This window comes from Ovis aries, chromosome 23 (assembly GCF_016772045.2).
Source record: "Ovis aries strain OAR_USU_Benz2616 breed Rambouillet chromosome 23, ARS-UI_Ramb_v3.0, whole genome shotgun sequence".
Classification (NCBI taxonomy): domain Eukaryota; kingdom Metazoa; phylum Chordata; class Mammalia; order Artiodactyla; family Bovidae; genus Ovis; species Ovis aries.
Window position 1 is genome coordinate 43,516,030 of NC_056076.1, and position 22,196 is coordinate 43,538,225.

Here is a 22,196-nt window from a genome sequence, read left to right on the forward strand (position 1 = left end):
GTACTGTTTCATATTTTTGCAAAACTCCTGAAGGTGATGCTTAATAAAATCCAGCTACATCTGCTCTTCTGCAGCCACTCCGATAGGACAGTCAGGGTCGTGCAGCCATGAAGCCTCTGAAAGCACCACTGTACACTCATGACAGAATAAAAGGACAAATAATGTCTCAGTAATACTTTGAAGATAATCTGATCACAAAAGGGTGTCAGAACCCACCCCCCCCCCAGAGCCTTGGAGAACCCCACTGTCCTTGGAGAACTACCGCTCTGGCCCGGCCACCTCTAGCTGCAACCACTTCTGGTGTTGGCAGGCATCCACTCTCCCTTGGATCTCTCCCTCTCCACCTCTTCCCACTCCCTCTCTCTTTCCCCTTCTCTCTCTCCCAACTTCTTTCTCACTCTCTCTTCCCCTTTACTACCACTGCATGCATGCATGCATGCATGCTCAGTCACTCAGTCATGTCTGACTCTTTGTGACCGCCATGGACTGCAATCCACCAGGCTCCTCTGTCCATAGGATTATCCCAGCAAGAATACTAGAATGGGCTGCCATTTCCTCCTTCAGGGGGATCTTTACCACTGAGGCACAAGGGAAGCCCTTACTACCACTGCGTATGTTAGTTGCTCAGTTGTGTCCAACTCTTTGCAACCCCATGGATTGGGGTCTGCCAGGCTCCTTGGTCCATAGGATTTTCCAGGCAAGAATATTGCAGTGGGTTGCCATTCTCTTCTCCAGGGGATCTTCCTGACCCAGGGGATCGAACTTGGATCTCCCACATTGCACTTAAGACTCTTTACCATCTGAGCCACTGGGAAGACTACCATTACCAGCACCAAATGGACAATCTTTCCCAACCTAGAAAACGAAACTCCCTACTTAAACTCTCCTTCTTCACTAAAGTTTTTTTTTTTAAGTTCCCACTCCTCCTACTGCCTCTCCTTTTTATTATTTTAATTACCAAAGTAATACAAAGAGACTTTGTCACTTCAAAAAAATCTAAGTAATAAAGATATATCACCATCCAAACCTCAATATCTTCCCTAGAGGTAAAAACCACTGTTACTGTAAAACATGGTCCAAACTCACTTTGTAAACTATCAGACCAAACTTCTCATTTTCCTATGATATTCCCTCTTCAAATAGTTAGACCCAAAAAAAAAAAAAAGTTCTGAAAAAGAGTTCTGTTTAGATTTCAATTCTTTTGATGATAAGTTATGGATCAAAGGACATAGCTATCAGGTAGGAGATGACAGAGTGACATTCTTACACAAACAAGTGCGAAACAAAAAGTTACAACTATGTTAATTTTATGGCAACAAAACATAATGAGACTTATGACTATGCCTTGTATGTACAGTCGGCACCTTTCATTACCTAAATGCAGATCAATGCTGATTATATTTGTATCAATTTGATATCAGTAACAGTGCCTTCAGAGTTTATAAAACATTTTCACCTATATAATCTCTTTGAAATTTCACAACCCATGAGATTAACAGAAACTATCTTTAACATTTAATAAGAAAGCCAAAATTATGAGAGAAAAAGAATTAGTTGCTCAAAATTACATAGCTAGAAAGATGCAAATCAGAAACCACAGACAGAACTTTTATTTTTTTACTCAAATCATATCCCACTCCTTTATATCACATTGAACAATACATCAAAAATTGTCACAATAAGGCTTCCCTGTTCAGCAGTTAAGAATCCGCCTGCCTCACCATTGCAACGAAAAGAATAAAATACTTAGGAATATATCTACCTAAAGAAACTAAAGACCTATATATAGAAAACTATAAAACACTGATGAAAGAAATCAAAGAGGACACTAATAGATGGAGAAATATACCATGTTCATGGATCAGAAGAATCAATATAGTGAAAATGAGTATACTACCCAAAGCAATTTACAAATTCAATGCAATCCCTATCAAGCTACCAGCCACATTTTTCACAGAACTAGAACAAATAATGTCAAGATTTGTATGGAAATACAAAAACCCTCGAATAGCCAAAAGCAATCTTGAGAAAGAAGAATGGAACTGGAGGAATCAACTTGCCTGACTTCAGGCTCTACTACAAAGCCACAGTCATCAAGACAGTATGGTACTGGCACAAAGACAGACATATAGATCAATGGAACAAAATAGAAAGCCCAGAAATAAAGCCACACACATATGGACACCTTATCTTTGACAAAGGAGGCAAGAATATACAATGGAGTAAAGACAATCTCTTTAACAAGTGGTGCTGGGAAAACTGGTCAACCACTTGTAAAAGAATGAAACTAGATCACTTTCTAACACCGCACACAAAAATAAACTCAAAATGGATTAAAGATCTAAATGTAAGACCAGAAACTATAAAACTCCTAGAGGAGAACATAGGCAAAACACTCTCCAACCTAAATCACAGCAGGATCCTCTATGATCCACCTCCCAGAATTCTGGAAATAAAAGCAAAAATAAACAAATGGGATCTAATTAAAATTAAAAGCTTCTGCACAACAAAGGAAACTATAAGCAAGGTGAAAAGACAGCCTTCTGAATGGGAGAAAATAATAGCAAATGAAGCAACTGACAAACAACTAATCTCAAAAATATACAAGCAACTTATGCAGCTCAATTCCAGAAAAATAAACGACCCAATCAAAAAATGGGCCAAAGAACTAAATAGACATTTCTCCAAAGAAGACATACGGATGGCTAACAAACACATGAAAAGATGCTCAACATCACTCATTATTAGAGAAATGCAAATCAAAACCACAATGAGGTACCACTTCACACCAGTCAGAATGGCTGCGATCCAAAAATCTGCAAGCAATATATGCTGGAGAGGGTGTGGAGAAAAGGGAACCCTCCTACACTGTTGGTGGGAATGCAAACTAGTACAGCCACTATGGAAAACAGTGTGGAGATTCCTTAAAAAATTGCAAATAGAACTACCTTATGACCCAGCAATCCCACTGCTGGGCATACACACCGAGGAAACCAGAATTGAAAGAGACACATGTACCCCAATGTTCATCGCAGCACTGTTTATAATAGCCAGGACATGGAAACAACCTAGATGTCCATCAGCAGATGAATGGATAAGAAAGCTGTGGTACATATACACAATGGAGTATTACTCAGCCATTAAAAAGAATTCATTTGAATCAGTTCTGATGAGATGGATGAAACTGGAGCCGATTATACAGAGTGAAGTAAGCCAGAAAGAAAAACACCAATACAGTATACTAACACATATATATGGAATTTAGAAAGATGGCAATGACGACCCTGTATGCAAGACAGGAAAAAAGACACAGCTGTGTATAATGGACTTTTGGACTCAGAGGGAGAGGGAGAGGGTGGGATGATTTGGGAGAATGGCATTCTAACATGTATACTATCATGTAAGAATTGAATCGCCGCAGGATACAGCATGCTTGGGGCTGGTGCATGGGGATGACCCAGAGAGATGTTATGGGGAGGGAGGCGGGAGGGGGGTTCATGTTTGGGAACGCATGTAAGAATTAAAGATTTTAAAATTTAAAAAAGAAAAAAAAAAAAGAATCCGCCTGCCAATGCAGAGGACACAGATTGGATTCCTTGTCCAGGAAGATTCCACATGCTGCAGGGCAACTAAGCCCAAGCACCACAGCTACTGAGCCCAAGAGTCCGTGCTCCACAATCATAGAAGTCACCACAATGAAATGCCCACGACTACAACCAGAGAGTAGCCCCTGCTCACCGGACCTAGAGAAAGCCCTAGCACACAGCAGTGAAGACTCAGCACAGCCAAAAATAAAATAAACAAAATAATTTTTTTTTAAAAAGCTGTCAGAAAACAAAAATACTAAGTTCTTGCATATTTTTTCTGCTAACCTGGAAGAAACTATGTCTACTTCTAAAGTTTAATAGAAAATATAAAACAAGTTGAATAACTTCTGAATGCAAAAAATAAATTATTTTTGCTTGTTATACAATATAATTCCCTGGGAAGCTTGCATCTTACTTAAAATAACAAAAAAAATTTAATAAAATTTACATCAACCTGTAGATGCATTATAAAATTAGAAAAATGACATCTTAAATTCTTAATTAGGTAACATAAGACCTAAAACTCCACATGTAATGTTGTAACAGCTCCAGACAGAAAATACCTCCACATATACATAAATCATTGATGCTGCCCTCATACTTCAGCGTTACTATGGAAATTTCTGCAAGGGACATATGGAGCCACATGGAAATCCCTTAAATTTCACAAACTGAATTTTAAATTATTTAAAAAATAATAAACATACTTTTATACAAAGACAAAGCATTTAATTCATCAGTAATGTTACTGAATGACTTCCTAAGTCCCTATTTTTTCCCACTCCAAAGCGACTCCACAGGAGTCAGACACATTTTAATGATTTATATGACACACTAGATCAGATTATTTAAAAAACTTACCCTATTTCTTGTTAAGGGCTCTGAATCTTAACCCCATTTCACAAACAACACAGGAAAAATTTTAAATTATGATAAAGCTTATCTTTATAACATACCTTGACATTTTAAATATATGGACATGATTAACTGATTTTTCTTTACATTTTACTCTTCCTAAATATAATAAATATATACCTGTTCTCAACACATCCTTATCAGAAGACCAAAACCCACAGAGAGGTATTTCAGTAACTCAAGGTAGTGTAAACAGAAGTGTAAAGCTGGGTTATTACTAAGAAATATTTTAATATTTCTCTTACCTCAGTTTCTGTACAATGTGAATATTCCACTTTACCTGTAATAAAAATACAAAAAGTTATTTTTCAGAGGATTTGGGGTATTTCTTTAAATCACTGACAAAAAAAAAAATCTGAGTAATTCTGACTACAGCTTCATTAAGTCTGTGAAAATCTGTGCCACAAAAAGGTTCTAGTGTGACCAAATATTCTAGAAGTTCCTGCTCAGAGATTTAAGTTTAAAAAAGTTTCATAAGAGAATAATCAAGAAAAAGATGGAAAGAACACGCTTAATTGTAATAAAATATAAAACATATTACACATATATAAAGAAAGCAAAACAAAATACTTTTTCTTGCTTTCTTTACTTTAAAGGCATTTAAAAGCTACCATTTAAAACACTTTTAATCAGCAGATGAATGGATAAGAAAGCTGTGGTACATATACACAATGGAGTATTACTCAGCCATTAAAAAGAATTCATTTGAATCAGTTCTGATGAGATGGATGAAACTGGAGCCGATTATACAGAGTGAAGTAAGCCAGAAAGAAAAACACCAATACAGTATACTAACACATATATATGGAATTTAGGAAGATGGCAATGACGACCCTGTATGCAAGACAGGGAAAGAGACACAGATGTGTATAACGGACTTTTGGACTCAGAGGGAGAGGGAGAGGGTGGGATGATTTGGGAGAATGCCATTCTAACATGTATACTATCATGTGAATTGAACCGCCAGTCTATGTCTGACGCAGGATGCAGCATGCTTGGGGCTGGTGCATGGGGATGACCCAGAAAGATGTTATGGGGAGGGAGGTGGGAGGGGGGTTCATGTTTGGGAATGCATGTAAGAATTAAAGATTTTAAAATTTAAAAAATTTAAAAAAAAGTAACAAAAAAATAAAAAAAATAAAAAAAATAAAACACTTTTAAGAAAAGTCTTTAAAAGACTCTCGGTGTCTTCCCCAAATACATTTCCAGCTTAAAGGTACAGTGATCATTTCAATTAAGGCAGAAATGTTTTAAATTCTTATTTAACATATAACAGTAGTTTTTGTATAATATATAGACACAACACTATAATTAATTTAGCAATTCTCCCAACAGAAGATCAACTAAAGAATAACCAGACTGAATAATATTTTGCCATACAAACATCAATATTTTCTCATCACTGAGACATAATACCAGAGAGCATGTATACTTATATATTTCTGTTAACTTGGGTGGTTAAAACATAGTTATTTTAAAGGAGAACCATTTATGAAAATGTTTTAACAAAAAGAGTAAATAGCATAAATTTACACTGGATAGTAAAAAACTTAATTTTCCAGTATACACATCTTAAATCTCATCATCCTAAGTTCAAATACACATTTATCTCAACTTCTTTCCCTCCCCTCCTTACTCACTCCTCTCCAGCCCAGGACCCCTACATCTACCCTACAGGGAATGTTCATCAGTCTGATTTATATACCTTAGAGTCTACAATGATACTGCTGGCTCTGCAGGCTCACCAGTGAGTAAGACCAGCTGACAGCCTCACAGAGCTAACACTCCAATGTCTGTTCCCGCTCCACCACCAAATCCCCCAACCTATTCCGTGGCACCAGAGGAACCAAATGTAACAGCCTGTTCTGAAATGAAAGGTCTAATAATATGCTTTGCTAACTATCAAGAGTGTTATTTTTTTCTTTCTACTTACCAACCTTAATTAACTAAACTTTATATTATCTCATAGAACAAGTATCATTAAATGACAAGTATTTTCCACTGAAAATAATTACTTCCATTTCAGCATATTTTCAACAAAAGTCAAAAATTATCTTTGTCTACTTCACGTAATTTGGCAATACTCAAAGTCTGCGTAGCACAGAGGCTTCCCTTCTGTGCAGATTCTAGCTGAAGGGTAGTGGCTGTTCAGCATGCTGCCTCCAGGCGAGTTCCGAGGGGGACCGCAAGTAGGAGCCCGGGACCACTCAATGATATTTCCACTGGCATAGAAGGGACGGGCCCTGCGGAGGCCACACTTCTGACACTCCTGTGCTGGGATGAGATGACCAGAGTTGTGGTTCTTTTTATGTACAGTGTGGATTGGGGTTACAAAAATTCCCCTTGTGACATTAATCCAGACAGTAACTGTCTAAATTTCATGAGACCTCACAGCACTATACCACTTTCTTCACGAACAAGGAGAACATGGAGGGGAATCAAAATTGACAGCAAATCATAAAACGAAGTCAACTGGCAAGTGTTAATCCCAAATGTTCTCATGCTTCCTATCAACATAGTCTCCTAAGAGTCTCCTCCCCACGGTGGCCTCTGCTCAAGGCCGAGACTCTCCCAGCCAAGAGGCACCTCCTTTAGATATAACCTAAACTGCCATCCAGATCATCTGCCCCAGTGAGTTACCTGTCCTCTATTGGGACTGAGAATATCTGATTTACACTATGAAAACTACCTCGGCAAACATCTCACTATTTAAATTTTACTATATATATACACTTTTATGAGTATTTTATGAGTAACATACTAAGTTCTTCAAATGCAAATAGAATCAAAACGATTCTTAATCGTAAAAGGAGGTCAGAGTTAGGGAGCAACTATCATTATAAAATTTTTAAACAGATTTTCATCATTTCCCACCAATATAACTTAATTTTATATACTTCAGACAACAGAATGAACCAACTGTTTCATCGAAACTATGTCTTAACAGTTCTCAAATGAAATTGGTCCCAACAGTTCGGGGCAAAAAGTTGTATTTACATTCTTTTTTACTATTAATGTAAATAAGCTCCCCAATACTCTCCCAAGGATTTAAAGAGGCTAAAATATGAATAAGTGACTATCAAGTTAGAAAGTGATAAAGTGAAAGAAAGCTAAGTTCAAGAATATTACATGATTTTTCAATTTAAGCTAGTATACATGGTGGTCAAACACTAATTAACTTTCTCTGACATTCTGCTAAACTCTTCTCAGACCCTTATAATCTATACTAAAACCCTAGTGCAAGACCTAAGGCAACTAAGATCTAATTACAATATGAAAAACACCACCAGATTTTTTTCAAACTCAAGAATCACTTTATGGACTCCAAATATATATATTTACTTAAGACTGTTTTAGTAGTTCTTTATCAACCTGGAATCAAAGTATCTTGAAACATTCATCTTTTTATAAAGGGAAGAAATGACTCAGTTAAAATATATGTGCAATATATGTGTTGACAAAATACCCTTACATAAATCTCCTCATTTGATTCTCCTAACAATTTTGTAAGAAGGGCTGGATATTATATCCCCTTTACAGACAAAGAAATAGAGTCAGAGGGGTGATATGGACTGCCTGAGGTTAGAACTAAGTGATAGTCTCTAGACCAAGAATCAAACCACATCTTCCACAGGCAACTCTTTATGTTCTTACCACAATACCATGTGACATTAAACAGTTGATTTGCAACCTTTCGGAAGAGCTAAGGAACTTGATAGGAATCAACATGACGCCGTAAGAAAAATATTTTTTCTGGACCAACTTAGTTTCCAGCAAGAGTTAAGTCATCATCTTCCCACCCCTTCCTGTCCATCCCACCCTCCCCACCCCATAAGCACCCAGGCAGTAAGCCTGAGAGCCTCCCAAGATTCCTTCCTTCTTCCCACTGACACGTCAAAAACTAAACAGCCATGTGCCATTCTATTTCTTAAATCACCCTCAGACTCTTTCTCCCTATTCCATTACCTTTGGTCTGAACAGCCATAACACTCCTAACTGGTTTGGTAACTTAGAGGCTGCTGCTGTTGCTGCTAAGTCACTTCAGTAATATCCGATTCTGTGCAACCCCATAGGCTCCCCCATCCCTGGGATTCTCAAGGCAAGAACACTGGAGAGGGTTGCCATTTCCTTCTCCAATGCATGAAAGCGAAAAGTGAAAGAGAAGTCGCTCAGTCGTGTCCGACCCTTAGCGACCCCATGGACTGCAGCCCACCAGGCTCCCCATCCATGGGATTTTCCAGGCAAGAGCACTGGAGTTGGGTGCCATTGCCTTCTCCAACTTAGAGGCTACTAAGACCTAATGATAGTATGAAATGCCCAGTGGTGTCTCTGCCCTCAGCTTACTCAGTTCAATCCATCTTCTACAAAGCTTATCTTCCCAGAGGAGTCTGCTTACATCATTTTCCTGCTTAAAATGCTTCTATAGCTATCCACCACCTATACAGACTATAAATACAAACTCAAGTCGCGAGGCACAAAAAGGCCTTCATCACCTCAGCCCTCCCACATACCTTTCTAGCTGATCTCCTCGTCCACCCTTCCCACACACATCCGACGCTCCAGGCACAGTGGACACCCACTGCAGAGAGGACAGACAGGTTCAGTCTCATGTGCCAACTCCAAACAATTGGCAGTGACTGCCTGAAGCACCCTGCTGCGAACTGGAGATACTTATAAATTTAGCAGCAAAAATGTGGTGAATGATTACACAGCGCCTGCTTTTGGTATGGGGACGTGGGTGTCACACACGTGCCATACCACAATTCGTGTACTACTGCTCTCTGACAGTTCTCCCACGTTTCTAAGTCTCTGTGCTGACTGCTGCTTCTGCTGAGCATGCTCTTCTCCTATGATCCCACTGCTCATCCTTCCAGACCCTATCAACAGAGCTCCCCTGTGATACCTCCCTGATGTCACACCAGCAGAGTCAGTCCCTCTCTCCCTGGACTCACACAGCTTTCTGTATGTCTCTACTATTTGGAATCATTGGACTGTAAGTGTTCATTTATGCTCCTGTGACCTTCTTGAAGGTATGAGTGCACTTCCTTTCCCTCTGTATCTTCAACATTTAGTCCAGTACACTTAGAAGACACCCAAGTACTGGTGAAACGAATACATGAAGACGTTAATGGAGATTCCTCTAACATGCTATTTCACTAAAATCCAGGAAGATACGGCAAAGCAAGGACCAGACAACCTATGGGGACTGTCACTGGCATTCTACCACTACTCATCATATATTTCCATATATATCTATATCTCTCACAAATATAAACTACTAAGGGAGTATACTAGATAGGAATTTGGCTTCCAATTAGATTAGTCAGCAGAGAAAATGGGAAATACAAGGGGGAAAAAGTGACTCAATTTCTTTAAAACGTGCTCTAGCACAAGTAGTATAAAAAGATCTAAGAGTCAGTTTTCAGAAGCTAAATATGGACCACTAAATCTTATTATTATTAGGGATACAGCCCTTCCATATACTTGACACTAGTCAAATCCTCATTATATTTACACTAATGCCACTAAAAGGGGCCTCGGTTTGATCCCTAATCAGAGAACTATACGGTTTCCCTGATAGCTCAATTGGTAAAGAATCCACCTACAACGCAGGAGTCCCGGGTTCAATTCCAGGGTCGGGAAGATCCGCTGGCAAAGGGATTGGCTACCCATTCCCGTATTCTTGGGCTTCACATGTGGCTCAGCTGGTAAAGAATCTGCCTACAACATGGGAAACCTGGGTTCGATCCCTGGATTGGGAAGATCCCCTGGAGAAGGGAAAGGCTACCCACTCCAGTATTCTGGCCTGGAGAATTTCGTGGACTACATAGTCCATAGGGTCGCAAAGAGTTGGACACGAGTGAGCAACTTTCACTCACTTTATTTTTTTAATTAATTTTAATTGGAGGCTAATTAACTTACAATATTGTGGTGGTTTTTGCCATACATTGACATGAATCAGCCATGGGTGTACATGTGTTCCCCATCCTGACCCTCCCTCCCCATCCCATCCCTCAGGGTTATCCCAGTGCACCAGCCCCAAGCATCCTGTCTCGTGCATCAAACCTGGACTGGCGATCTATTTCATACATGGTAATATGCATGTTTCATTGCTATTTTCTCAAATCATCCCACCCTCACCTTCTCCCACAGAGTCCAAAAGTTTGTTCTTTACATCTGTGTCTCTGTTGCTGTCTCACATATAGGGTCATCACTACCATCTTTCTAAATTCCATATACATGCATTCATATACTGTACTGGTGTTTTTCTGACTTACTTCGCTCTGTATAATAGGCTCCAGTTTCATCCACCTCATTAGAACTGATTCAAATGTATTCTTTTAAACAGCTGAGTAATATTCCATTGTGTATATGTACCACAACTTTCTTATCCATTCGTCTGCCAATGGACATCTAGGTTGCTTCCATGTCCTGACTATTGTAAACAGTGCTGTGATGAACACTGGGGTACACGTCTCTTTCAATTCTGTTTTCCTTGGAGTGTATGCCCAGCAGTGGGATTGCTGGGTCATATGGCACTTCTATTTCCAGTTTTTTAAGGAATCTCCACACTGTTCTCCATAATGGCTATACTAGTTTGCATTCCCACCAACAGTGTAAGAGGGTTCCTTTTCCTCCGCACCCTCTCCAGCATTTATTGTTTGTAGACTTTTTGATGGCAGCCATTCTGACCGGTGTGAGATAGTACCTCATTGTGCTTTTGATTTGCATTTCTTTGATAATGGTTGATATTGAGCATCTTTTCATGTGTTTGTTAGCCATCTGTATGTCTCTTTTGGAGAAATGTCTGTTTAGTTCTTTGGCCCATTTTTTGATTGGTCGCTTATTTTTCTGGAATTGAGCTGCAGGAGTTGCTTGCATATTTTTGAGATTAATTCTTTGTCAGTTGCTTCATTTGCTATTATTTTCTCCCATTCTGAAGGCTGTCTTTTCACCTTGCTTATAGTTTCCTTCGTTGTGCAAAAGCTTTTAAGTTTAATTAGGTCCCATTTGTTTATTTTTGCTTTTATTTCCATTACTCTGGGAGGTGGGTCACAGAGGATCCTGCTATGATTTACGTCAGAAAGTGTTTTGCCTATGTTTTCCTCTAGGAGGTTTATAGTTTCTGGTCTTATGTTTAGATCTTTAATCCATTTTGAGTTTATTTTTGTGTATGGTGTTAGAAAGTGTTCTAGTTTCATTCTTTTACAAGTGGTTGACCAGTTTTCCCAGCACCACTTGTTAAAGAGATTGTCTTTTCTCCATTGTATATTCTTGCCTCCTTTGTCAAAGAAAAGGTGTCCATAGGTGCGTGGATTTATCTCTGGGCTTTCTATTTTGTTCCATTGATCTATGTTTCTGTCTTTGTGCCAGTACCATACCGCCCTGATGACTGTGACTGTGTAGTACAGCCTAAAGTCAGGCAGGTTGATTCCTCCAGTTCCATTCTTCTTTCTCAAGACTGCTTTGGCTATTTGAGGTTTTTTTAATTTCCATACAAATTGTGAAATTATTTGTTCTAGTTCTTTGAAAAATACCATTGATAGCTTGATAGGGATTGCACTGAATCTATAGATTGCTTTTACTTCAGAGAACTACAATCCCGCAGGCCGAATGGTGAGGCCAAATAAAGAAAATTACTGATTTTAAAAATCAGTATTTATATTAAATGTAAATAAAATACACAATCCAACTTAAATTACATATGAGTTACATCAGATAAAAAACAAATCCAAACTATATCCTCCTTGTAAAAGACACACCTTAAATGTAAGAACATTAAAAACTGATAGTGAAATTATGGAAAAGGAACATACTGAGTAAAATTTTAGTCAAAGAAAGCCAATGTAACTGTACACACGTTAACTATAAACACACAGACAAACAAATCAATCTATCTAGAAGTTATCACATCTCTAAATTTTATGCACCTAAAAATACAGTCTCAATAGTAAAAATTGACATAATAATCCATGGATCAAAGTAGAAATTACAATGAAAATTGGAAAAATACTTGAACTTAATAATAAAATGTGACGGTATACCAAAACTTCTAGGAGAGTGATGTCAGAAACAGCGAAAAACTTCTATTCATCAAAACACAACACTAACAAGGTGAAATGGAAAGTCACAGAGCTGGAGAAGGTACACATAGCTGGCAAATGGCTCAAATCCAGAGTATACAAAAATCAGAACATGTGAAAATAAGAAGAGACAAAAAACGTAACATAAGTAGATCAGCAGTTACCAGAGGCTTAGAAAGGGAACAATGGGCAATTATTGTTTAATGGTTACAGTTTCAGTTTGGGTGATGAAAAATTTTGGAAACAGATGGTGGTGATGGTTGTAAAACACTGTGAATATAATTAATCCCAGTAAGTTAGTTACAATCGTAACTTTTATATATATATGAAAAAAACCTGGGACTTCCCTGGCAGTCCAGTGGTTAAGACTCTGGCTTCCAGAGGAACAGTGAATGCAGGCTCAACTTCTGATTGGGGAACTAAGTTTCACATGCAGAGAGTTGGGTGAGACCAAATATTAAAAAATAATAATAACAGAAAAACGGTCAAAAGACCTGAACAGGAACTTCACAGAAGTTCCTTTTCATCCTTATGAAAAATAAACATAAAAAGGCACTCAACCTGACTAGCCATCAGATAAATGAAACTTAAAACCATTCAGTTCACTTCAGTCGCTCAGTCGTGTCTGACTCTTTGCGACCCCATGAATTGCAGCACACCAGGCCTCCCTGTCCATCACCAACTCCCGGAGTTCACTCAAACTCATGTCCATCAAGTCAGTGATGCCATCCAGCCATCTCATCCTCTGTTGTCCCCTTCTCCTCCTGCCCCCAATCCCTTCCAGCATCAGAGTCTTTTTCAATGAGTCAACTCTTCGCATGAGGTGGCCAAAGTACTTTAAAAAATATGTACAACCCGAATAGCTACACTTCTCATTTGTTAACCACATTTCCAAGTATTAGGGTGGATGCAGAGCAACAGACACACTGCAAGTAAGAAAGGTAAACACAAACCAGCACTTTGTAAAACTGCTTGGGCACATCTACTAAAACTCAAGAGATACATGCAACAACCCAGCAAGTCTACTAAATAACACACCTAACAGAAGTACACACGGATATTCAGAAGAGTTCACAGCAATCCTATTTGAAATAGCCAAAAACTCCAAACAATTCATACGTCTATCAGCAACAGAACGGGTAAATCAACTTTGGTATTTTCATACAACTGAATACTATATAGCAATAAAAACAATATAAAGCAACATGCAACAACAAATAATTTTGTCTAACAAGATGTTGAACAAAAGCAGCCAGCCAGCCACACACACACACATCACAAAATGTAAGATTCCACACAAATAGAGTTCACAAGCAAGCAAGTCCAAGGTATGGTGATAAACTAAGACACTGATTAAATGTGGATGGCTACTGGTAATATTCTTTTGTTCTTAATCAGGTTAGTATTTATAAGACTGTGTCATTAATGATTTGTGCACTTTTCTGTATATATACTGAACTTCCAAAAAAAAAAAAAAGGGAAGAAGTTTTGAGGAGGAAATGTCAAATTAGATTTTTAGACAGGAGAGAAGTGGTCAATGGTTTAATTATTTTCAAATAGACACAACACATACCAAAGAGTCTTTAAGAGATTCTGATTATCAGCCTATCATCACTAAAATAAAAAACGGCTTTGAACTGTTGAGCACCTAGGTGAAACCTGCTCAAATTGCATAAAAATCTGGTATAACATTTCCTTGATGTATTACTTTGTATGATGAGGACAGTGCAAGCAGCAAAACAGTATGTCTATTTAAAATCAATAGAATCCCAGTTAGATATTGCCCTGAGAACAGCAAAGTCCGGACCAGATAAGTTGAATAAACTCAAAAGCCATGCAAAAAAAAAATCTTGTCTAGTCCTGACCTTATTATACTGCCACTCAAAAATAATTACATAGAAGTTAGAAGTAGGGAAAACATTACTACCTTTCCTAATAAACTTGTACTACTATTTATACATATCAGTATTTTTCTAATCTCTAAGTAATCAAGATCCCATGTAATGGTGTAAAGTATGTAGACAACACCAAAAACCATTTGCCCAATGATACTTTGTTTTCACCTCTTTTGTTTGGTTTAAGACATCAGGATGAGTACATTTTATCTGCATGTTGCACTTCAGAGCTGTAATGAAGACACATATTCACAAAACAGGGAACTACCTTTCATCTGGTAGTTGTGTTACCAGTGACCACTCTACATGGTTCTGCTGCTGCTTCAGGGACACCTCTAGCCCAGAGATGCAAGAAGAACTTCCAAGAGGGAGGCCAATGTCCCCAAGATTTATCCCAAACCAGTTCTTGAGCATCCAAGTATCTCAGTTAATCCAGACGACCCCAGGCCACATTTCACTGACCTCCCATCAGCTCCAGTTCATCCAAGTTTGTACCCCAATATAGGCTCCTCTGGCTTCAGCTCCCAGGTATCGCTCACTTATGATAAACAGCTTGGGCAGACTGTCTGAACCTTCCTACTCAACTTGGCTCTGTGGTGTTTAGTAAACAACCGCTGAACAGAGGAATAAATATATAGGCAGAGTGGTGCAAGCCAGTAAAGGCGAGGTACCAGACAGAGATACTTTTCAAATCTAACGAAATCTGAACAACAAAAGTAATGAAGCCTTTTACCACTTCATTCTTCTTCTGTATTAAAAATAAAACAACCTCAGTAGCAACAGGGACACCCACCCCTGAGCTCCTTGGAGATACATCTAATTCCAGGGCTGGGGCAGAAAATATATAGGATAATCCCTGAAACACTGTGTAGTGCAGAAAGTGCTTAACACAAGAGAGAGGGGCATAGAGGGACACAGGAGCCAACGTGAAGGAACCTCCAATGGCCGCAGTTGGAACAATTTGAGCAACAAAAGAAATAACCCGGTAACAGGTAACAAAGTATAAAATATACAAGATTCCAGACTTAATAAATGATAGAATAAATAAGCAAACAGGGAGAAGAGTCAAATCTTCCTTATAAAAGAATTTCAAAAAATACTAAGTAAATATTCACCACTTCAGAAGGAGACCCCGGTGATTGCAGCTCAAAGGATAAAGTATAGAAGAGGCAAAAACAGTAAAAATGTTAGTGGAGAAGCCTGGCAAACAAGATTCACATTGCTAGAAGTGTTGTCTAGACACCACATGCCCAAGTCCGACGTGACAAGGGGAGCCCTGCCCCTTCCTAGTACTCTCTGCGCAAATGCAAAACATCAGTCCAGTCAAGAAAACATCAGGCAAACCTAAACAGAAGGATATTCTGCCAAACCCCCAGCCAACCCTCCTCAAAACTGTGAAGGTCATGAGAAACAAGGAAAGTCTGAGAAACAGCCACAGAGCAGAAGAGACTAGTGAGCCATAATGACTAAATGCACTCAGCTGTTCTGGGCGGGACTGTGGAACAGAAAAACGACACTAATGGAAAACTAGGGAAATCCAAATGAAGTCGGGAGTTTAGTTAACAGTAATATGCTGATGGTTAGTTTTCACAAATGTACCCAGAAATATAAGATATTAACAAGGAGGGAACAGGGTTAAGAGACACACAGGAACCCTCTGCACTATCTGTGCAACTTTTCTTCTAAAATTATCTCATTTTAAAAATTACTTTTAAAAAATTACATTTGGCAATTTGGCAACAGGGATATCGTCCTCATAGTTTTAAACAAGTACTGTATCTGGGAGAGGGAAGTTTCCTTTTTTCTACTTAGCCAACAGGAAGCAAATGGGAAATACCACGGGACTCAATGACACTACTGTGAAAGTGGGATGGGAACTGCTGCCATTGTGCAGAAATCGAGTAGGAAAGTTATTTCGAGTTTACAGACAAGACAGGCAGAGTGCAACTCACTGTCTCTTATCAACCCACAGTCTTTGGCAGGTCAATGATTTTTTTCCTTCTAAACTTAGCCAAAAACTCTTAGTAAAGCAAATAGCTTCCCCACAGAGTCCCAACTTACTTACGAACCAGTATCTATATATGACTAATACTTGCCCACCCTCTGCATGAGGCAGAAATACAGATACAAAACCACAAACCAATTATTTCAAGACCTTAATGTTAGTCGCTCAGTGGTGTCCGACTCTCTGCGACCCCATGGACTGTAGCCTGGCAGGTTCCTCTGTCCATGTAACTGTCCAGGCAAGAATACTGGAGTGGGTTGCCATTCTCTTTCCCAGGGGATTTTCCTGACTTAAGGATCAAACCCGGGTCTCCTGCATTGAAGGCAGGTTCTTTACCTAAATCTGAGCCACAGCGGGCTCTCATTATTCCAAAATCTCTTCCAAAAGTGTCTATGGCCACTCTCACAAGACCCAAGTGGAAGGTTGTGAGTGTGTGTGCGGGCTCAGTTATGATAAACTGTGTGACTCTATGGAATGTAGCCTGCCAGGCTCCTCTGTCTATGGGATTTTCGTTGTTGGAAAGTAAACTGGAGCCAATGATGACAGCAATCTTAACTGATTACAGCTAAAATATCTTAATCTTGCAAACAATCATCTCAACACATAGTTAAAACCCCTTCCAGAGGCCTGGAAGGGGACTGTATGAGAAGCAGGTTTCAAGTTCCGCTGTGTTAGCTTCATGGCAAACTGGTCACTCTATTTATGTTCTATTTTCTCCTCTATAATGACTAAACCTATTTACATTTACATCACCCATGGAAACCTGAACCACTGCATGCACACAGAAAGGACTCAACGCATGTTTTTAAAATTGAATTAAGCCCACATATCTGGACATATTGCTCAAATAAAATAATTCTTATCTGTTGATATAAATGACAAGGTGTTTCACCAACCCATAACACTGTCATTCACCCCTGACCTCTACCCTGGGCACATACATCTCAAGTATTCCTTTCATTTAACAATAAGGATGCATATACTCAAGAAAAAATATGAAGAGTAAAAAACAAATTAATGTTTTAAAACATGTTTTCAAAAATAAAAATAAAACATGTTTTCACTACTTTGACCTTTCACTACTTTTCACTACTTTGACAAAAATTAATGTTTTCACTACTGTCTCTCTTTAAATTAAAAAAGGATATTATTCAATACCCATCAAATGGCATGAACCCTGCCAAGAAGCCTCACTGATCACATCTCGTCTCAAATTCCAAACAAAGCCCCAATGGCCCCTACATCAAGAGATGTCTTTAATAATATGCATTCCACTGTTCTTCCTGGAAAAACCTATTACCAATCTTACCATTATTTTAAACCAAGATGTGCTCATAATTTTGAAAGTGTTCTTTATACATCTAAAGCTAAACGTACATCAAAAATATTTTCATCAGACGGCTATTTTAGGTCCACAGGGCTGCTAAGATTATACAGCAGTTCTCAGCTCTAGAACTACTGTTAATAACTCCTGTGGATCACAGGAAAAACACATTCTACTCTAGCGGAGCCGGGAATACAAACTAAATCCTATCAATGACTACTCTCTAAAGAACAGGTGTATTAAAACTGGTCTGAAGGTCAGTCAAGTGCACCGGTGATAAATAGAAGATTGTGTATCAGGAGCCTGAGTGAGTGTCTAACTTCTGAATTAACGATGTGAATGAAAACTTCATCAACATGTATATAAGAAACTTTTATACCAGGCAATAATGTCTTTTTATGACTACAAACACATAAACACTGGGGAAAATTAAAATTTTAAGTAAGCCACCTAAGATAAATCACATACCCTCTTGATTCTAACCAACAAATCACCCTCCTGTCATCACAGAAATATTTCATAAACATACTACCCATTTTAAGATCCTGATTCATATTTTCTGCCTTTTAAAATATTCTCTAAAGAACTAATTTTTCCTTCTTCTTTAATCTCCTTCAGCCCTATATCATGCTACTATCATGGACACATTAGTAAATGACTTAAAGTTACATCTGAATGCTAAATAAAATTATCCATTCTTGTTTTCTTCTAATATTGGTTTCATTTCCATGCCTCCTACATTTTTCTATTTCTCTTACAATGCATTTCTAACTTTTTAATTCAACCCAAATGGGGATATTCTGTATGTGCTGATACTATTAAAAGAAAACGAGAACTAAAAATCAATTACTGCTACCACATTCAATTCCAAAACCAAGAATGAATGGGAAGTGCTATTTCTTTCTATGGAACTAAATGGAGTGACACTGCTGATAGTAGTAAGAACCAACTATTCAACAACGGCAGAGGGAACAGTGACCAGCAGAAAGATTCCCCATAAATAACACCTGTCATCTCCCAGACCAGGGGTTCTCAACCAGGGACAGCTGGCCAAGCCTGGAGACTTCAGCTGGGAGAGGGGGCGGGTGATGACCAGCATCTGGTGGATAGACCCCAGGGATGATGCTCAACACCCTACACAGGCAAAGGAGAGTGCCCACAACAAAGAGCTATTCAGTCAAAAATGTCAGTGCATAGGCTGAGAATCCATAAACTCGACATGTGTCCCAATTCTGGGTAAAAAAATACAGAAGCACCATGGTGCTGTGAAAGGACCACAAGATCAGGGAGAGAGGGAACTAAATTTTACTGAGTAGTTGCTACCTATCAAGCCTTGCATTGGGCACTTTACACATACCATCTCACTTAAACCTCCATCCCATGGGAGAAAAGTGATCTATTCTCATTTTATAGATGAGAGGTTGAACTCAGGGAAATTAAGGGCTATTCAAGGTCACTCATCCAGAAACGGAAGGAATCATGATTCCAAATCAAACCAAACCTATTCCTTTCCACAAAGGCTAGAGGTTAAAAGACCAGGTTTGGTTCAAAGAGTTACCAATATGAATTTGAGCACATCACTCCTCAACCTGCATTTAGAAAGTAAGTCAATGGATAACATCTGAAAATACAAATGCTGTCAAACGCCAACAGTTATGCTAAACATCTTATAACAAAAAACAAAGTGCTTCTTAGAATGGAAGTTCATGATTACCATTTCTCCTCAAAAACAGAATTTATACAAGGGTGCAGAGTACCAAGTTGTACAGCGTTTTTAAGAATCAAGAGTAAACGTTCAGAAGATATGGTGCCTTCCACCACCACACAACTACTCTTAATACTAGAAAGAAAGAAATTATCTAATATAAACAATATTTTTGTATGAACTTCCCAGATTTTCAACCAATTGACCCAAAAAGCTGAAGACCATTTCAGCAACTTTGATGGGGCTCTCTCCACAACAGAGGAGGAAAAGGATAGATTACAAGTCCAATACTGCTGCTGTGGGAAACAACTTTGCCATTCTCTCCAGAGAGCCAGAATGTATTCCAAGAGATCAATACATCATTCATACCAATGATATAAAATGTAAATCATTTCAACACAAGGTTATGACTTTTTAAAAACCTACCACCAGAACCCATCAATCTTTGACAACTAAACTACTGGTAGGTTCACAAACACAACTTGAAATCTGGGATTAAATTCAAGGATAATGTAAACAAAAAGAAGTTTGTTCTTTCTAGAAGTCATCACAACTAATGCGACTTCTAAAAGCAGGCTGCACACAAACACTTTTCCCCTTGAAATCTTGGATCTCCAGGCATGGTTTTGCTGTATTTTATAAAAGTACATTTTCATATCATATTAATACACTGTAAGTAAATTATAACTGCAACTATTTCCCACTAATATTGTCCAAGTTTAAAAGCAATAGACACATCAAATAAACTAAAAATTTGTTTGAAATAATTTCAAAACAATCATTAAAAGACTGGCTTTAAACAAAATTCTAAAAATCTGTTTACCCAACACCAAATATAAATAATAAATGTTCTGTTGGAATTGACAGAACTGATAACACACTCTTTTGACTGTTCTCTATTCTAATCAATAAGAATTTTCATTAAAACTCTATTCTGAAGTACATCTTTCACTTTAAGCATTCTGACACTTCCATCAACTTTCTAAAACTAAGAGTAGATTTTTTAAATGTTTTTAACATATTTGTCCCTCAGAAGACTGAATTAAACAAAAACTAATAGAAGAAACATATTACCAATCTCTTTAACATTGACAGATATTTGGGTAAACTGCAGCTATACACTGATGGGCAGGTGATAATCCCAAAGAATTTACATTAGATAATAACCTAAGTAAAACCCATTCTATCTGACATCCAGTCAACTTTTTACTTTACATTAGATAATAACCTAAGTAAAACCCATTCTATCTGACATCCAGTCAACTTTTTACTTTACAAGCCTGTTTTTCATTACAATAAATTTTAACGTACAGGGAAATCGTATTATATTGTTTGTCTGTTTTTAACCAGTCTCTTCATTTCTCCCCAAATAGCAGAATTCCCCTCAGGGCTCAGATTTCTTTACAATTCCAACCGAGGGAATATCGCTGTCCATCTCTGAAAACCATGATCTGCTGACAGCTTCCCGCGAAGGCGCAGCGGCCGGGGACCAGGTGCGGGCGAACCTGGGCAGCGCCGAGCGCATCCCACCTGGGTTCGGCCGCGAGCCGCACGAGCGCGCGTCCCACGACCGACCCCGCTCCTCCCCCGCCGGCCGCCGGCTGGTCGCCTCGACAGGCCGCAAACTGACCCTCAGACCCACGCCCCCTCCCGGGGCCGCCTCCAGACCCTCGCCCACGCACCAACCCACTCCCGCGGCGCTCGGCCGCAGACCTGGCCCGCGTCCCCGGCCTCCCGGGGCGGGGGAGGGGGCGCTGGGGGGAAGGGCCCGGGGCGCGGCGGGGGTCCTCCGTGGGAGATGGGGGACCGCGGTGGGGGAAGGGCCCGGGGCCTCGGCCAAGGTCCTCCAGTGGGAGACTGAGAAGTAACCAGGTCGAAGGGCCGAAGGCTGGGGTAGGGGAGGGTCCTGGTGGGGCCGGCGCCCGGGTGAGGGTCCTCCGTGGACCGTGGGAAATGGGGGCCGCGAGGAAGAAGGGTCCGGGGTCCGGAGCTGGGGACTGAGGGTCGCGAGCGGCGGGGAAAGGGCCCGCGGCGGGCCTCCTGCTGGGGAAGGGGGTCGGGGGGGACGGCTCACCCGCGTCGCCGGTGGCGGGCGCCAAGGTGACGGCGCCGTCCCTCCACAGGCGGATCTGCGCGGCCGAGCGCACCCGGCGGCGGGGCTGGCGGCGGCCGGCGTCCGCGGCGCGCAGGGAGCCGCAGCACTGGTAGCACACGGCCCACGCCTGCTCCTCGTTGATGGGCTGATTGTAGAGCCGCAGGATCTCCTCCAGGCTCAGCGCGTCCTGCGAGCCCGCGGCCGCCCCGGCGTCCGGAGGCCCCTCGCCGCCCTCCGGGCCGACCGGCTGAGCCATCCCGCGGGTGGCGCCGCGCTCGGGGCGCCGCGTCTCCTCAGCTGCGGAGCATCGTCTCTGCGCGCCGCCGCCGCCTCATCCCCGGAACCCCGCCCCACGTGCCGCGCGCGCCGCCGCGGGGACAGGGCGGAGACCTGGCCGGGACCGGGCTGCAGAACTGAGCTGGGGGAGGGCCGAGGGACTAGGCGTGGGCCCGCGCGCCTGACGAAACCACCGCCAGCCGGTAGCGGCGCAATGGCGCCCGCGGCCCCGCCCCGCGGCGCGCAGCCCTGGGGTTCGCCCCGCCCTCTAAGCCACGCCCCAGGGGAGCACCCCGCCCATAACCCCGCC

At 40.4% G+C, this 22,196-nt stretch overlaps 1 protein-coding gene across 7 annotated transcripts in view; it reads right to left on the reverse strand.

Moving 5' to 3' along the window:
- The window catches only part of SPIRE1 (spire type actin nucleation factor 1), a 142,387-nt gene extending 120,462 nt beyond the window's left edge, over positions 1 to 21,925 (reverse strand). For 6 of the 7 annotated variants that reach the window (XM_042239299.1, XM_042239298.1, XM_015103674.3 and 3 more), the window contains exons 1-2: positions 21,590 to 21,925; positions 4,748 to 4,782 (exon numbers count right to left, since the gene is read on the reverse strand). In XM_042239299.1, the coding sequence (XP_042095233.1) occupies positions 4,748 to 4,782; positions 21,590 to 21,866 (312 nt within the window). In that variant the 5' untranslated portion in view covers positions 21,867 to 21,925. The remainder of the gene's footprint in view (positions 1 to 4,747; positions 4,783 to 21,589) is intronic. The other variant, XM_060405471.1, reaches the window with a different exon arrangement.
- Positions 21,926 to 22,196: the final 271 nt, after the last annotated feature.